Source organism: Myxine glutinosa, chromosome 10, assembly GCF_964187855.1.
Source record: "Myxine glutinosa chromosome 10, kmMyxGlut1.1, whole genome shotgun sequence".
NCBI classification, from domain to species: Eukaryota; Metazoa; Chordata; class Myxini; order Myxiniformes; family Myxinidae; genus Myxine; species Myxine glutinosa.
In genome coordinates this window covers 120,059,760-120,074,013 of record NC_136270.1, presented here as the reverse complement: position 1 = coordinate 120,074,013, position 14,254 = coordinate 120,059,760, and the positions used below count along the sequence as shown (strand labels likewise).

At 45.3% G+C, this 14,254-nt stretch overlaps 1 protein-coding gene across 1 annotated transcript in view; it reads left to right on the top strand.

The window, feature by feature from the left end:
- Positions 1-7,829: 7,829 nt before the first annotated feature.
- The window catches only part of LOC137433678 (uncharacterized), a 129,096-nt gene continuing 122,671 nt past the window's right edge, over positions 7,830-14,254 (top strand). The window contains exons 1-2 of the mRNA XM_078785227.1: positions 7,830-7,976; positions 12,106-12,190. Of these exons, the coding sequence (XP_078641353.1) occupies positions 7,935-7,976; positions 12,106-12,190 (127 nt within the window). The 5' untranslated portion in view covers positions 7,830-7,934. The remainder of the gene's footprint in view (positions 7,977-12,105; positions 12,191-14,254) is intronic.

The following is a 14,254-nucleotide window of genomic DNA, read 5'->3' as shown; positions in this document are numbered from 1 at the left end:
GCAGGGACCGAGAGACATGGAGGCATCGAGAGATCTGTAGGAGGCAGAGGGCTTTGGGGGGGGGGGGGAGGCATGGGAAGGGGGGTGGGAGAGCTATAAAACATATGGACACTGCCAGGACTTCCAGGAAAGAAGTTGGAATTTCAAACAAGGTGGATCTGGGGTGAATTAGTGGGGGCAGAAAAGATCAAGGTTTTGGATAGGGGAAGATAAGAGATGGTGGTGAACAGCTGTTTTAAAGACCTGGAGGGAGGAGTGGGATTGAAGGGAGTGTGGGAGTTTGTTCCAGAGGCGGGAGAAAAGAGGAATGAAAGAGTGAAGGTGAGCAGAGAGCCGAGATTTCGGCAGTTTAACCATCAGAGGGTTGCTGGCAGATCCTGTGCGACCTGTAGGAATATTTAGGGGACAGAGCACAGAGAGAGCTGGGGGAACAAGGCCGGAGAGGAGTCGGTAGAAGACAGAAAGACCACCTACCTGCCTGCGGTGAGTGAGTGAAAGGCCCTCGGAGTTAGCTTCATCGCGGGAGATTCCAATGATTCTGAAAGCTTTGGTTTCAACAGCGTGAAGCCGAGCTAGGTGTGAGGCAGGAGCACCGGCCCATAGGGGAGAACAGTATTCCATTGAGCTGCGGATGAAAGCCTTGTATGTGGTGAGGAGCTCAGGTGTGCCTAGGAAGGACTTCGCACGACGGAGGATGCCCAGTCGGCGACTTACTTTGGAGGCCAGCTTGGAAATGTGGTTTCCCCAAGAAAGATCATGGCAGATAGTGAGACCCAAAAGCTTGAGCGACAGAACTTCTTGGAGAGGATTGTTGAGAAAGTAGATGGGAGGGTTGTCCAGTCGATCTTTTCGGAGAGACATAGTAAGAGTGTGAGATTTGTCAGGATTGAAAGACATGCTCCACTTGTTTGACCAGTCTGTGATTTTGTCCAGGTCTTCAGAGAGTGAGGAGGCTGCAGACTGCCGATCTGAGGGAAGAGGAATGGAGCGGCAGAGAGTGGAGTCATCAGCAAAGAGATAGAGAGGATTTTCCAGAGAGTCTGAGAGATCATTGATAAAGACCACAAAAAGCACAGGGCCCAGAACACTGCCTTGGGGAACTCCAGCCTGAACAGGAAGGGGAGATGAGAGAAATCCATTAGGGCCACATGTTGACTACGACCAGAGAGGAAGTCCGCAAGCCATGCATGGAGATTTCCATGGATACCATAGGAGGAGAGTTTGGTGAGCAGAGCTGGGTGCCAGACCGTATCGAAAGCACGTGATATGTCAAGGGAGACAGCTCTGATTTCCTGTTTGGCATTGAGGACCTCCATCCGTTGTTGAGACAGCAGAAGCAGCATGTCCAGAGTAGAGTGACCTGGTCTGAAACCAAATTGATGATCAGAGATCAAGCCATTGGAGAAGAGGAAAGATTTCATATCCGAAGCAATGATGGATTCCATGACTGCTGATAATTGGGAGCAGGCTGATTGGTCTGTAGTTGCAAGGATATGTTTTTGCACATTTTTGTGTAAAGCGGTAATGTTTGCTGATTTCCAGGATGTTGGCAGATGACCTTGAGCAAAAGAGAGGGTGAACAGAACAGAGAGAGGGTGAGATAGAGCGGCAGAGCAGGATTTTAGGACTCGTGGGCTGATGCCGTCTGGTCCAGTTGCAGAATCAGAGTCGAGGTTAGACAAAAACTCCTCCACCTTGTCAGGAGAGAAGGAGACAGAATCCAGGAGCAGTTGGGTTCGACTGGGAAATGTGGGAACAGAGAGAGATGGGTTTGGGACTGAAGATTTTGAGGCAAACACAGAGTTGAGGCATTCGGCTTTGTCACGTGCGATGTCAACTGTGTAGCCATTTGAGGTAAGGGAGGGGATGGAGGGGGAACAAACACCAGAAACGGATTTGACCAGACGCCACCAGGATTTGGAGGAAGGAGACAGGTTTGAGAGTTCATTGTTGAGTGTGGAGTTCGGATTAAACCGAACGTGTGTCACCGATCAGGTAAGATTTTGAACCTTCCCGTGCATGTCACTACCGCCAAGTTGGGTATACGCCTCCGAGTAAAGCTCGTTTCGGCCATTTGTCCTCTTGGGGTCTTAACCGTTCAGCCATTGGTACTCTTGGGGTCTCAATATATATACACATATCTACCTAGACCTATAAAAGGCAAAAAAAAAAAAGTTAAATCAATATCTTTATTTTTTTCTTTTTTTTTTTTTGTATACAACATCGAGGCTCGTGAACGAGCGAACATTAATCACACAGAAAGACAAACCGACACATAAAACATATAACATCGGGAGCGGTAGACAAGATGGGGAGAGAGAGGGGGAAGGACACAAACACAACATTTGAGAGCAGGGACCGAGAGACATGGAGACATCGAGAGATCTGTGGGAGGGAGAGGGCTTTGGGGGGTGGCATGGGAAGGGGGTTGGGAGAGGTATAAAACATATGGACACTGCCAGGACTTCCAGGAAAGAAGTTGGAATTTCAAACAAGGTGAATTAGTGGGGGCAGAAAAGATCAAGGTTTTGGATGGGGGAAGATAAGAGATGGTGGTGGACAGCTGTTTTAAAGACCTGGAGGGAGGAGTGGGATTGAAGGGAGTGTGGGAGTTTGTTCCAGAGGTGGGAGAAAAGAGGAATGAAAGAGTGAAGGTGAGCAGAGAGCCGAGATTTCGGCAGTTTAACCATCAGAGGGTTGCTGGCAGATCTTGTGCGACCTGTAGGAATATTTGGGGGACAGAGCACAGAGAGAGCTGGGGGAGCAAGGCCGGAGTGGAGTCGGTAGAAGACAGAAAGACCACCTACCTGCCTGCGGTGAGTGAGTGAAAGGCCCTCAGAGATAGCTTCATCTTTGTACTATGTGTCTATGCATCGCCACATCTTTTAAGTTAGAGGCCAGACTCGGGGTAGAAATACAACTTTGTGTGGGGGATAGTATACGCTGTGTGGCCGCGTCTTCAACAGCGTTCCCTCCCCTCCCCCTTCTCCCCTCTCCCTTATTCACCTCCCCCTTCCCAGGCATACATATACAGTAAGTTCTCCAACAACGTTATTAATGTATCCCGAAAAAGTGCGACATTGTAGGAAACGACGTTGTTGGAAACGATTTTTCCCATTTCAATTAATGTAATTAACATTAATGTGTCCCAAGTCGAAAGTTTTTGGTTTTTTTTGCACAAGAAAACCTTTTAATAAGTCTGAAAAAGCATATTTTTGTACATTTTTTATAACATCCTAATCATACAAAGTCCAGACTCGGGTCCATGTGTAAAAGTGGTGTGTGGAATGAGGGACTTCCCTTGGGGAATTTCCGGAACACCGGTGCATATTTGTCCACATTAAAACAAGACTTTATGTAGATTTGCTACGCTGCCTTTTTATTTTAATGATAAATTTCCACGTCACTTGCGGCATGTATTTAATGCATCGACATTGACCGCTATCGGACATGGGAACGTGAAATTGAAGGTGTGCAACGGTGGAAGGCAAATAAATAAGGAAGAGAGTGAAAGAACGGAAATGCAAGTTGCATGAAAGAATGAATGACGAAGACGAATGAAGTGACGAGAAGTGACTCTGCAAAGTGCGAAGGAGAGTGAAAGAAGGAATGCGAGGAAGCAAAGCGAAGTAAAAGGAATGACAGGCAGAAGGACTCCAAGAAGGGAAGGATGAGAGGACAGAAGGACTCCAAGAAGGGAAGGATGAGAGGACAGAAGGATGGGTTGAGACTCCCGTTTGTGCCAATACTGTAATAATAATCGATCGAGCCCTGCACAGAGTCCGTTAGCCTCTCAAGTTGCGAAGGTTCGAATCTCTCGGTCTTTCTATGCCCTTCTCCTTCAGAGGTTGTAACAGCTTGTTGTACAGTACATCAACAAGACTATTGAGCGAGGTAGATTTCATTTGTTTGGTCTGCTTGACATCTTCGACGCCATCTTAAGCAACCGCGGCTCGACACCAACACTGTAAACCCTCTCTTCTTCACCAACCGTGGGCCATCATTTACACACGTCATTGCATTTTAAATGTGAGTGAGATTTCTTTTGTTCTGATTTAAACACCAGCACCACCATCATAATAACCAGCACATTGAACGGAATAATCACTGCAAGTACCAACCGCTGGGACCGGCGACGTATATGGAAACGTCACGACGTTAAAAGAAAAGTGATCCCTTATTAGACAGCAACGTTGTCGTAAAACGACATTGTCTGAAGAGACGCTTTAAGATAACTTTCTGTATGTATATATATATATATATATATATATATATATATATATATATATATATATATATATATATATATATTGTTGCGAATATGGAATTTGGCCTCCATATCCGCTTGTAAATATTCCCCTATTTCCCCAATACTCCCCAACTATCCCCAATCCCCCATTCCCTAGTCCCATTGTCTGTAAACAACACTCTGTAGAACCGACCTTCCCCTTTTTCCCCCATTAAATGTCGTGCCCAGGTCCACCGCATCTCACGTAGACAACTTTCGGACATCTTGCTAGTTAGTCTTAGTCTATGTCAGTTAAGGACTCGTTTCCATTAATTCCGACTCTTCGTTGCACCAGAATGTGATTATATGGCACCAGTAGTGAGTTTAGGACCTTCCCATGCCTCCTCCCGTCTTCTTCCCCAAACAACAACAACAACAACAACAACTACAACTACAACTACAACTACAACAACAATTACAACAACAACTACAACAACGGCGCTGCGCGGAGGAGTGTGCGTCCTCACACCGGCTCGGTTAGCCGCCATTGACGATGCGCTCCGACGGGGTTACCACGAAGGGGCTCCTTGTCAGCCCCTCGTCAAGGGCGGAGCCGGTAACCCCCCCCCCAGCACGCACCCAATGAGAAGCAACGTGCCGATTCCATCTGGGGCGGAGCTAACGAGCCGAGGGCGTGTCACTCCCCGCCGGATATACGCGGCCACGTACCGGACGTGACGTGAGATGCGCCCCGAGCTTGAAGAGGAAGAACCAGTCGTGACCTCCGAGCGCTGTGACCTCCCTGCATCTACTGGACCGTACAGTACCCTGTCCTTGAGCCAAGAGTGCACCTTGAGCCATCGATACCCGCTTTCCTTGCCATCAATCCCCGTGTGAGTCAGCCTTGTCCCGTTTATCTGTCGTCTGTTGGGGTTAATATAAGTGTGTCTAAGTGCCTGTCTTTCTATGATGTCCCTCTTGTAGTTGTAATCTAACCTTCCGCCTTAATATAACCTCCTCCGGAGGTCTTGAGAACTGAACCCTTGGTGTCGTGTCATTTTAATCCAGCCGTGTGTCTTTTCCTTCATTGACCTAGCGTAGCGCGACTCGGCAACGTTCGAGCATAATCGGGTAAACTGTGCAGACGTGGTCATACCAAACCGCTCGGTAAACTAACACCCACAACCGCGTCTGTAACAATATATCAAAAAAAATCTCACTTTGTCTTTGTTTGTATGTGTTCTATGCACGGCCACATCTTTTAAGTTACAAACTTCAAACTCGGGGTGAAAATACAACTTTGTGTGAGGGGTTAACATAGGCTATATGGCCGCGGCCTCACGTGGGGATGTGTGGAGAGGGGGAGGGGGGGAAAGAGCCTGAATTCTCGATGTAAATGTGTACCGTGTAGCACCACCTGGTGGAACATAGACTATATCATGAGAATAGAACATTAGAGGGCATCAACTCGGGAATTATTTTACAGCTAAATTAACACCATGTGATCAATTAATTGGCCGGGAATGGGGATGTGGACCGTGGTCCGCCTTTTGAGGGCCCTTGACCGAGGCTGTGCTCTGGTGATGAAGAAGAGTTCATATTCTAGCAATGAAGAGGTACAAGGTTTTGGAATGTCGGAGCGCTGGCGTGGCTGTCAGTCCCGCCTCCAAGTTGCATTGACTCGCACTGACTTTTCTTCATTGCTGCGCCTGAGCAATAAAATCAGTGTTGCACTCGCATGATCCTTGTTTGTGTGATACATTTTTATTTCTCTATTTAAATATTTTAACAAGTCCAAATACAGACTTGGCATTTAATATGGAATTTTTTTTTTGTGGGGGTGATCTTACTTTTCAAGATGACTTAGAACCAAAAGTTCATTGGAAGTATGTTGAAATTGTTCTAGATTTTGTTAATGTGACCTTTAAAAGAAACAAAAACCACATTTGACATTTCGAAGCAAATAAATTGATCGTTGAAAGTGATGTAAACTGATATCGAACTCAATTCACGGACAGTACTGTGTTAAACTTCTGTGCGTTTTCCAGAAGTATCTTTATTTTGCACATTAGCCAAAAAAAATTTCAACAAAAACAAAAGCTAAATTATGACTGGGATTACGGACAGTAAAATTACAGTTCAGTACTTCGTGTAACCCCCACGAGCATTCAGGAGAGCATTTACCCGTCGAGTCATGCTGTTCACGAGATTTGCCAAGGTTTGGACAGGAATCGCTTGCCATGCAGTGACAATAGTCTGTTGCAATTTACACACAGAGGCAGGCTGCTGGTCCAAGTTGTCGATTTGACGCGTTAATTCTGCCCACAAGTTCTCTATCGGATTCATATCCGGGGACATGGCAGGCCACTCCATATGCTCTACACCACGGTCAGCAAGAAAGTGTTGGATCATGCGAGCACGATGAGGCCGTGCATTGTCATCTTGGAAGACAAAGTTTCCTCGAAAGGCTGCACGAGCAAATGGAAGCAATGTTTCTTCCAGAATGACCCTGTACTTGAACTGGTTCAGGTTTCCATTCAGAACAACCAGGTCAGTTTTGCCCCCTGCATGAAAAGCAGCCCAAACGGTCACCCCACCACCTCCAGCTTGGACTCTTGGCACTATACAATCTTCGTTGTGGGCTTCATGCACTTGTCTGCGCACTCGGACGTGGCCATTTTGACGATAGACCAGAAATCTAGACTCGTCACTGAAGGTCATGTGATTCCAGTCTCCTGGCTGCCATTGACGGTGCTCACTGGCCCACTGCAATCGGTGCTGGCTGTGTTGTCTGGTCAGGCGTGGCTTTCTCAGGGGACGCCTGGCACGATAGCCTGCTTGAACCAGTCGTTGGTTGACTAGCCTTCTGGATACAGGCACATTTGTCAGTTGCTGCCACTCAGCCCTAAGCCGATTAGCTGACTTGGTACGGCCATTGCAGACTAACCGGTGCAGCTGGCGAGCATCTCTCCTTGTGGTTCTGCGTGGACGTCCTGGCCTCGGTATTGGAGTAGGGACACCCCTCTGAGCATTTCGTTTCAGGATCTTTGACACCTGACCTTGAGTGATGCCATACTGCCGAGCAATAGCACGCTGTTTCATGCCAGAATTTCGTAAAGCCACCACTCCATGACAAACAGCATTGTCAAGTTGACGGACCATCTCCAGAGGAAGCGGCAATAACTTTTGGAGACGTGCAGCAGTTGTTTTCCACTAATACAGAACGCAACAACACTTGTATACCCGATTGTGAAGCCAATCGTCAAATGTACCTGTCCTTACATTTTGTCGCGCCACCTGTGATATAATCCTGTTATTGACTTCTTGCTGCGAAAGACAATCAGTGACATGGTTCTTTCAACAAAGACATCACCGAAGTGTAAAATAAACTCACCAGATTGATATACTGAGTGCAGAAAGTAATCCCAAGTCAAGAAAAAAAAAAAATTCCATATTAATAGCCAAGTCTGTAAATATGTTTTATCATGTACTTCAAATGCATCATATACTTTCACTTGCTCTTGCAATGTGTCATGTTTTTCACTCTACATGGGTTTGCTTTTAATCCTGTGTTCTTTTTCAGCCTGAACAGGAGAAAACATTCATTGATTGGTTTTATACCGCTGGCAGACAGAAATCATTACTCACCTTTTGGCAAGATCCATATTTGTGGTATTTTTTCTGGTTTGTTATTCTGCTGCCAAAGATGCTTGATTTCCTCGTATTTTGGCTCTGGCGAAAGCTTCAGGTGAGTGAATGATTGATAGTTGTTGTGTGTTTTTTCAATATCGTAGAGATTTGCAAATTATAAAATGGGTTTACTAATCGGATTATTCGAACAATCTTTCCCATAAGGCAGGCCATTGTTTTTGTTTTTTTTATTATTATTGAGAGCTCCCCTCCCTCCCCCCCCCCCCCCCCCCCCATCACACGCCGCCTCACAAATCCGAGGCCAGACTTAAAGGGTTCACGACAAAGGGTCAACTGACCCAGAGGTAGAATAGAACAGGCAGACAAATGTACAAATAACATCATGAAACGCATTGTAAACTGTGCATTCACATTGCTGACCAGACAGAGGAGTTGAGACTGAAACCCAGGTTTACATTGGAAGTGATCAGCAATTAACCGGCTGACATGGGGAGGCTGTACCTGCTCCCTCAATTAACCAGCTGACATGGGGAGGCTGTAGCTGCTTCCTCAATTAACCGGCTGACATGGCGACGTTCCAGTTGCTCCCTCAATTAACCTGCTGACATGGGGAGGCTGTAGCTGCTCCCTCAATTAACCAGCTGACATGGGGAGGCTGTAGCTGCTTCCTCAATTAACCGGCTGACATGGCGACGTTCCAGTTGCTCCCTCAATTAACCTGCTGACATGGGGAGGCTGTAGCTGCTCCCTCAATTAACCGGCTGACATGGGGAGGCTGTAGCTGCTTCCTCAATTAACCGGCTGACATGGGGAGGCTGTACCTGCTCCCTCAATTAACCAGCTGACATGGGGAGGCTGTAGCTGCTCCCTCAATTAACCGGCTGACATGGCGACGTTCCAGTTGCTCCCTCAATTAACCTGCTGACATGGGGAGGCTGTACCTGCTCCCTCAATTAACCGGCTGATATGGCGAGGCTCTAGCTGCTCCCTCAATTGACCGGCTGACATGGCGAAGCTGTAGCTGCTCCCTCAATTAACCGGCTGACATGGCGAGGCTGTAGCTGCTCCCTCAATTAACCAGCTGACATGGCGAGGTTGTAGCTGCTCCCTCAATTAACCAGCTGACATGGCGAGGTTGTAGCTGCTCCCTCAATTAACCAGCTGACATGGCGAGGTTGTAGCTGCTCCCTCAATTAACCAGCTGACATGGCGAGGTTGTAGCTGCTCCCTCAATTAACCGGCTGACATGGCGAGGTTGTAGCTGCTCCCTCAATTGACCGGCTGACATGGCGAGGCTGTAGCTGCTCCCTCAATTGACCGGCTGACATGGCGAGGCTGTAGCTGCTCCCTCAATTGACTGGCTGACATGGCGAGGTTGTAGCTGCTCCCTCAATTGACCGGCTGACATGGCGAGGCTGTAGCTGCTCCCTCAATTGACCGGCTGACATGGCGATGGCGAGGCTGTAGCTGCTCCCTCAATTGACTGGCTGACATGGCGAGGTTGTAGCTGCTCCCTCAATTAACTGGCTGACATGGCAAGTCTCTAACTGCTCCCTCAGTTGCACCCACAAAGTAATTTGTATCTTGGACAACTAGCTCTGTGTTGGACTTTTTTATTGTTGTGACATTGATATGACTTCATTGTCTGGAAAATAAACTTTATCATCTCTCATTCCATTTTATTGTTTGGTTGATTTGAATGAGATTGATGAATTGTTTTCAGGAATTTAGTGAGTCCTTCTGTGAGATTTGATCCCAGGCCTAGCTCGACTCAGCTATGAAGAACATCTGAAGAGATGGGACTTTTTACATTTGAAAGGAATTGATCCTGAGGGAATCTGATGGAGATGTTTCACATAATGAAGGCTTTAGACAATTTAAGTGGAGAATAATTTACCAGCAAAATGGACACTGCCAGAACAAGAGGGCGTAATTTTTGTAGTTTTTTTTTTCGAAGAAGAGAAGTTGGAATGAGAATAACGCAGGAGACTTTCACTGGGTTGCGTAGTAAATGCATGAAATGGTCTCCCTGCAAGGGTAGTGACAGGAGAGTGAATGGATCGTTTTAAAATTTAGTGGGATGTCTGTGGAAGTAGTGGGGATGGAAGAGTACTAAGATGCTAGCATGATTGTGTAGGCTTGATGGGCCTCATAGCCTCCTGCTGCCTTGAACTTACTTATTTTTCCTTGTGCAGTGGTGGCCAAAAATATTAGCACCCTTGCACCTTTTTCAAATAAGTCACAATTTTCTCTAAAAATAAGTTGAAATTGACAAAGGTATTTGGTCTCTGCAATTCTTTATTTCACTGTTAATATTACAGAACTTTTGTTTTTGATTCAGAACTTAATATATCCTTTTAAATCAGAAAATAAAAAGAAATGACATTGACAAAATTATTGACACCCTGGACTTAATATTTGGTATCACGGACTTTGGACAAAATAATTGCAGGTCAAGCGCTTCCTATAGCCATGAATGAGCTTCCTACACCTCTCTACTGGCAGGTTGACCCACTCTTCTTGTACAAACTGCTCCAGTTCTCCCAGATTTGAAGGGTGCCTTCTCCCCAACTGCTGTTTTCAGATCTTCCCCACAGGTGTTCAATGGGATTTTAGATCTGGACTCATTGCTGGCCATTTCAGAACAATCCAGCGTTTTGTCCTGATCCATTCCTGGGTGATTTTTGAAGTGTTTGGGGTCATTGTCCTGCTGCAACACCCATGACCTTCGACGGAGACCCAGCTTGGTAATCTCCGGATTTCATGATGCTGTGCACACGCTCAAGGCACCCAGTACCAGAGGCAGCACAGCAACCCCAAAACATCACTGAACCTCCTCCATGTTTGACTGTCGGGAAGGTGTTCTTTTCTTTGAAGGCTTCATTTTGTTTTCTGTAAACATAGAGATTATGTGCTTTACAAAATACTCTAATTTGGTCTCATCTGTCCACAGGACATTCTCCCAGAAGGATTTTGTTTTGTTCAGGTGTGTTTTGGAAAACTCCAGTCGGGCTTTCTTACGTCTGTCTCTCAGCAGTGGGGTCCTCCTGGGTCTGCTTCCATAACCCCCTTTCGTTGAGTTGGGGACGGACGTTGCGAGTTGAAACTGTCGTACCTTGTGTCTGAAGGTCAGCTTGAATCTGTTTGGTTGTTGATCGAGGTGCTTTCTCCATCATTTGAACAATCCTTCACTGCAATCTCGATCAAGTTTTCACTTGCGGCCACGTCCAGGGAGGTTGGCTACGGTGCCATGGGCCCTAAACTTCCTGATAACATTGCCTACGGTGGACACAGGAACATCAAGGTCTCTGGAGATGGACTTGTAGACTTGAGATTGTCCATGCTTGGCTACAATCTTGTGTCTGACCTCCTCAGACAATTCTCTGGTTTTCTTTCTTTCTCCATGCTCATTGCGGTACACACAGTGACACAAAACAGCAGAATGACTCCTTTTCTCTATTCAAACTGGTTGAATGAGTGATTTTTATATTGCAGGCACCTGTAACTCGCCACAGGTGAGTTCAATTCCAAAGTAAGGCAGAATCACCTGCTTCAAATTGAATCTGAGATCTTAATCTGAGAATTATTTCTAACAACTTCTAAAATGTGCCAATAATATTGTCCGGGTCATTTTAGGATTTCTGTGTGGAATAAGCTAAGATTTAGTGGTTTTTTTCAGCTTTTTTTTTTGTTTTGTTCCACTGAAAACCAATGAAATACAAATGTGGACACCAAAATATTTTTTCATTCCAACAATTTTCTGGGAGAAATGGTGCATTCTTTGAAAAAGGTGCAAAGGTGTCAATATTTTTGGCCATGGCTGTCGGCTAAACCACCATGTGTTCAAGGGTAATCACATTCATGATCATTCTCCTTGACGGTTCATTTGGAAATTCTCACATTAAATAACGCCATTTCTCCGATTGAATCAAACTTAAAAGGACTTTACTTTCCTGTACGTCTTTGTCTTTGTTCAAGATTTCCTGATATTGTGATATTAAAGCGTGCGCGCATGCGTGTTGTTGGTTGTTATCTCCATGTGCGGCTTTCAGAAGGTGGGTGGAGTCCTCTCAGGTCTTGAAGTTTCCACCTCTGTTTCAGTAAGGGATCATGATTCATGGATCAAGTTTTCTTCTTCCTTTAAGTGTGTTTGTGTTTGTTTGTTTTTTTGTTTTTACCTGAAACTGTCATGGTTCTAAGAAATGATTTTTACTGTTTCTTCTTAGGACACCAACTGGCTTCAAGTGAAATGGAAAATCCCCTGCTTCCTGCTGAAATTCCTTTCCCATATGAAGCCTGATGAGGACGGAGGTTGGTGACACTAAATATCATTTAATCAAGAGTCTCCTCTATCCCATTGAATGTTTTGGGAATGTTATAAATTATTTTGGCTTTTGGCATGACTTGACATTTGACCTTTGGCATTTGACCTCGGGGCCCCAAATTCTAATCAGTTAATCCTTACATCATTATACATATCTGTACCATGTTTGAATTGGATCACTTCAGCCGTTCTCATTTTATAGACATATCACAGACTTTGACCTCTTGGCTCCAAATTCTAATCAGTTAATCCTTACATCATTATACATATCTGTACCATGTTTGAATTGGATCACTTCAGCCGTTCTCATTTTATAGACATATCACAGACTTTGACCTCTTGGCCCCAAATTCTAATCGGCCGGGTTATCTTTACATCGTGATACATACCTGTACCATGTTTGAATTAGATCACTTCAGCCGTTCTCAAGTTATAGACATATTGCAGACTTTGACCTTTGACCTCTTGACCCCAAAATCTATTTGGTTAATCTTTACATCATTCTACATAATTGTATGTGCAAGTCCTCTTTTGGTTCATACCAAATGTTGCGTCATACCAAATTTGGTCGGAATCCCATCACTGGTTCTCAAGTTATCGTGGTAACAGGATTTTTACCTAACCTGACCTATGACCTTTGGCCTTTGACCTCAAAATCTAATCAGTTCATCTTTACCTCATTATACATACCTGCACCAAGTTTGACTAAGATCCCTTCAGCCGTTCTCAAGTTATCGCGGTAACGAAAACCTATCACGGACGGACGGACGGACGGACAGCCGGACATGGACAAGCTGAAAATATAATGCCTCCGGCGACTTCGTCAAAGGAGGCATAAAAAATGTTGTTCCCGTGCAGCATGATCGACGACGAACACTTTCCGTGGACTTATCTAACCTTATAAATGAGCGATGTTTCTGATGTCAGTTTGCTGTATAATTTACCATTGAACGCACATCCTTAGGTTTAGGTAATAGAACGCTGCCAGTTAATGAATGTGAGGTTGGCTCGATTGTAAACTTGGAAGTAGGAAATATAGGAGCACATGGCATTTTTACCTGATGCTTCACTGACAGACTAATCTGAACACGGTATGTTGTACCTCAGAAACATTCTGCTCTTTTCACTCCACCATCTGCCCGAGCACATCTTCCAACTACCTGGAAGTCAGCTAACATCACCTGCGTCAGCCAACTTCTTCTTCTTTTTAAAGCCCATAATTATTCCCACGTTCTTGCGGGGTTGGCCTGGGGTGAGTTTAGCTTAAGTCATTCACAAAGTGGCTGGCCAGACCTGACCTTGACTAAGGTTATGATAGGAATTTGTAATTTGGCCAGGGTGCCGGCGATAATTCGCGTCCTCCGCGAAGGACATTGTGGGATATTTAACGTTCACCAACTAATTCCAGTAGACAGCACACCCAGTTTATCGATGGCACACACCCTAGATGACAGTTTGTAGCTGGGTTGAGATTCAAACATAGGCAAGATAGCTTTGGGGTGAGTCTACTACCTCTCAGGCCAAGACCATTCCATCCATTTCAAATTATTCTCACTCAGATTTCAACATCACTGTAATACATATTGTTTAGTTGTTTTAAATTTCCTTATACAAGATGATTATTTGTCGTACCGGATATCACTGAGCGGCGCTATATGAGACACATTTACATAGAGAGAATTGGGGTCTTCCCCCCCCCCCACCTTGAACTCCCCATAATTTGAGAACGGCTATAACTTGAGAACGGCTGAAGTGATCTAATTCAAACATGGTACAGGGGTCTTCCCCCCACCTTGAACTCCCCCCCCCGACCCCCCCCCCCCCCCAGATTGCTACCCTGCCAGAAAACATACTTGGGGTACCCTTAGGCAACATACATCATTTGGTTGCATTTGGTTCAATATTTATTTTTAGTTTTTGAAGCATATATGAACAAATAAACAAGAATATGTCATGTGTAGCTTGAACATCATGTTAAGACGTACAAGAGAACGATACTTGCAAAATACCCCTCCCCCCAAAACGTTTCCATTGATCCATCAAATTGTCCA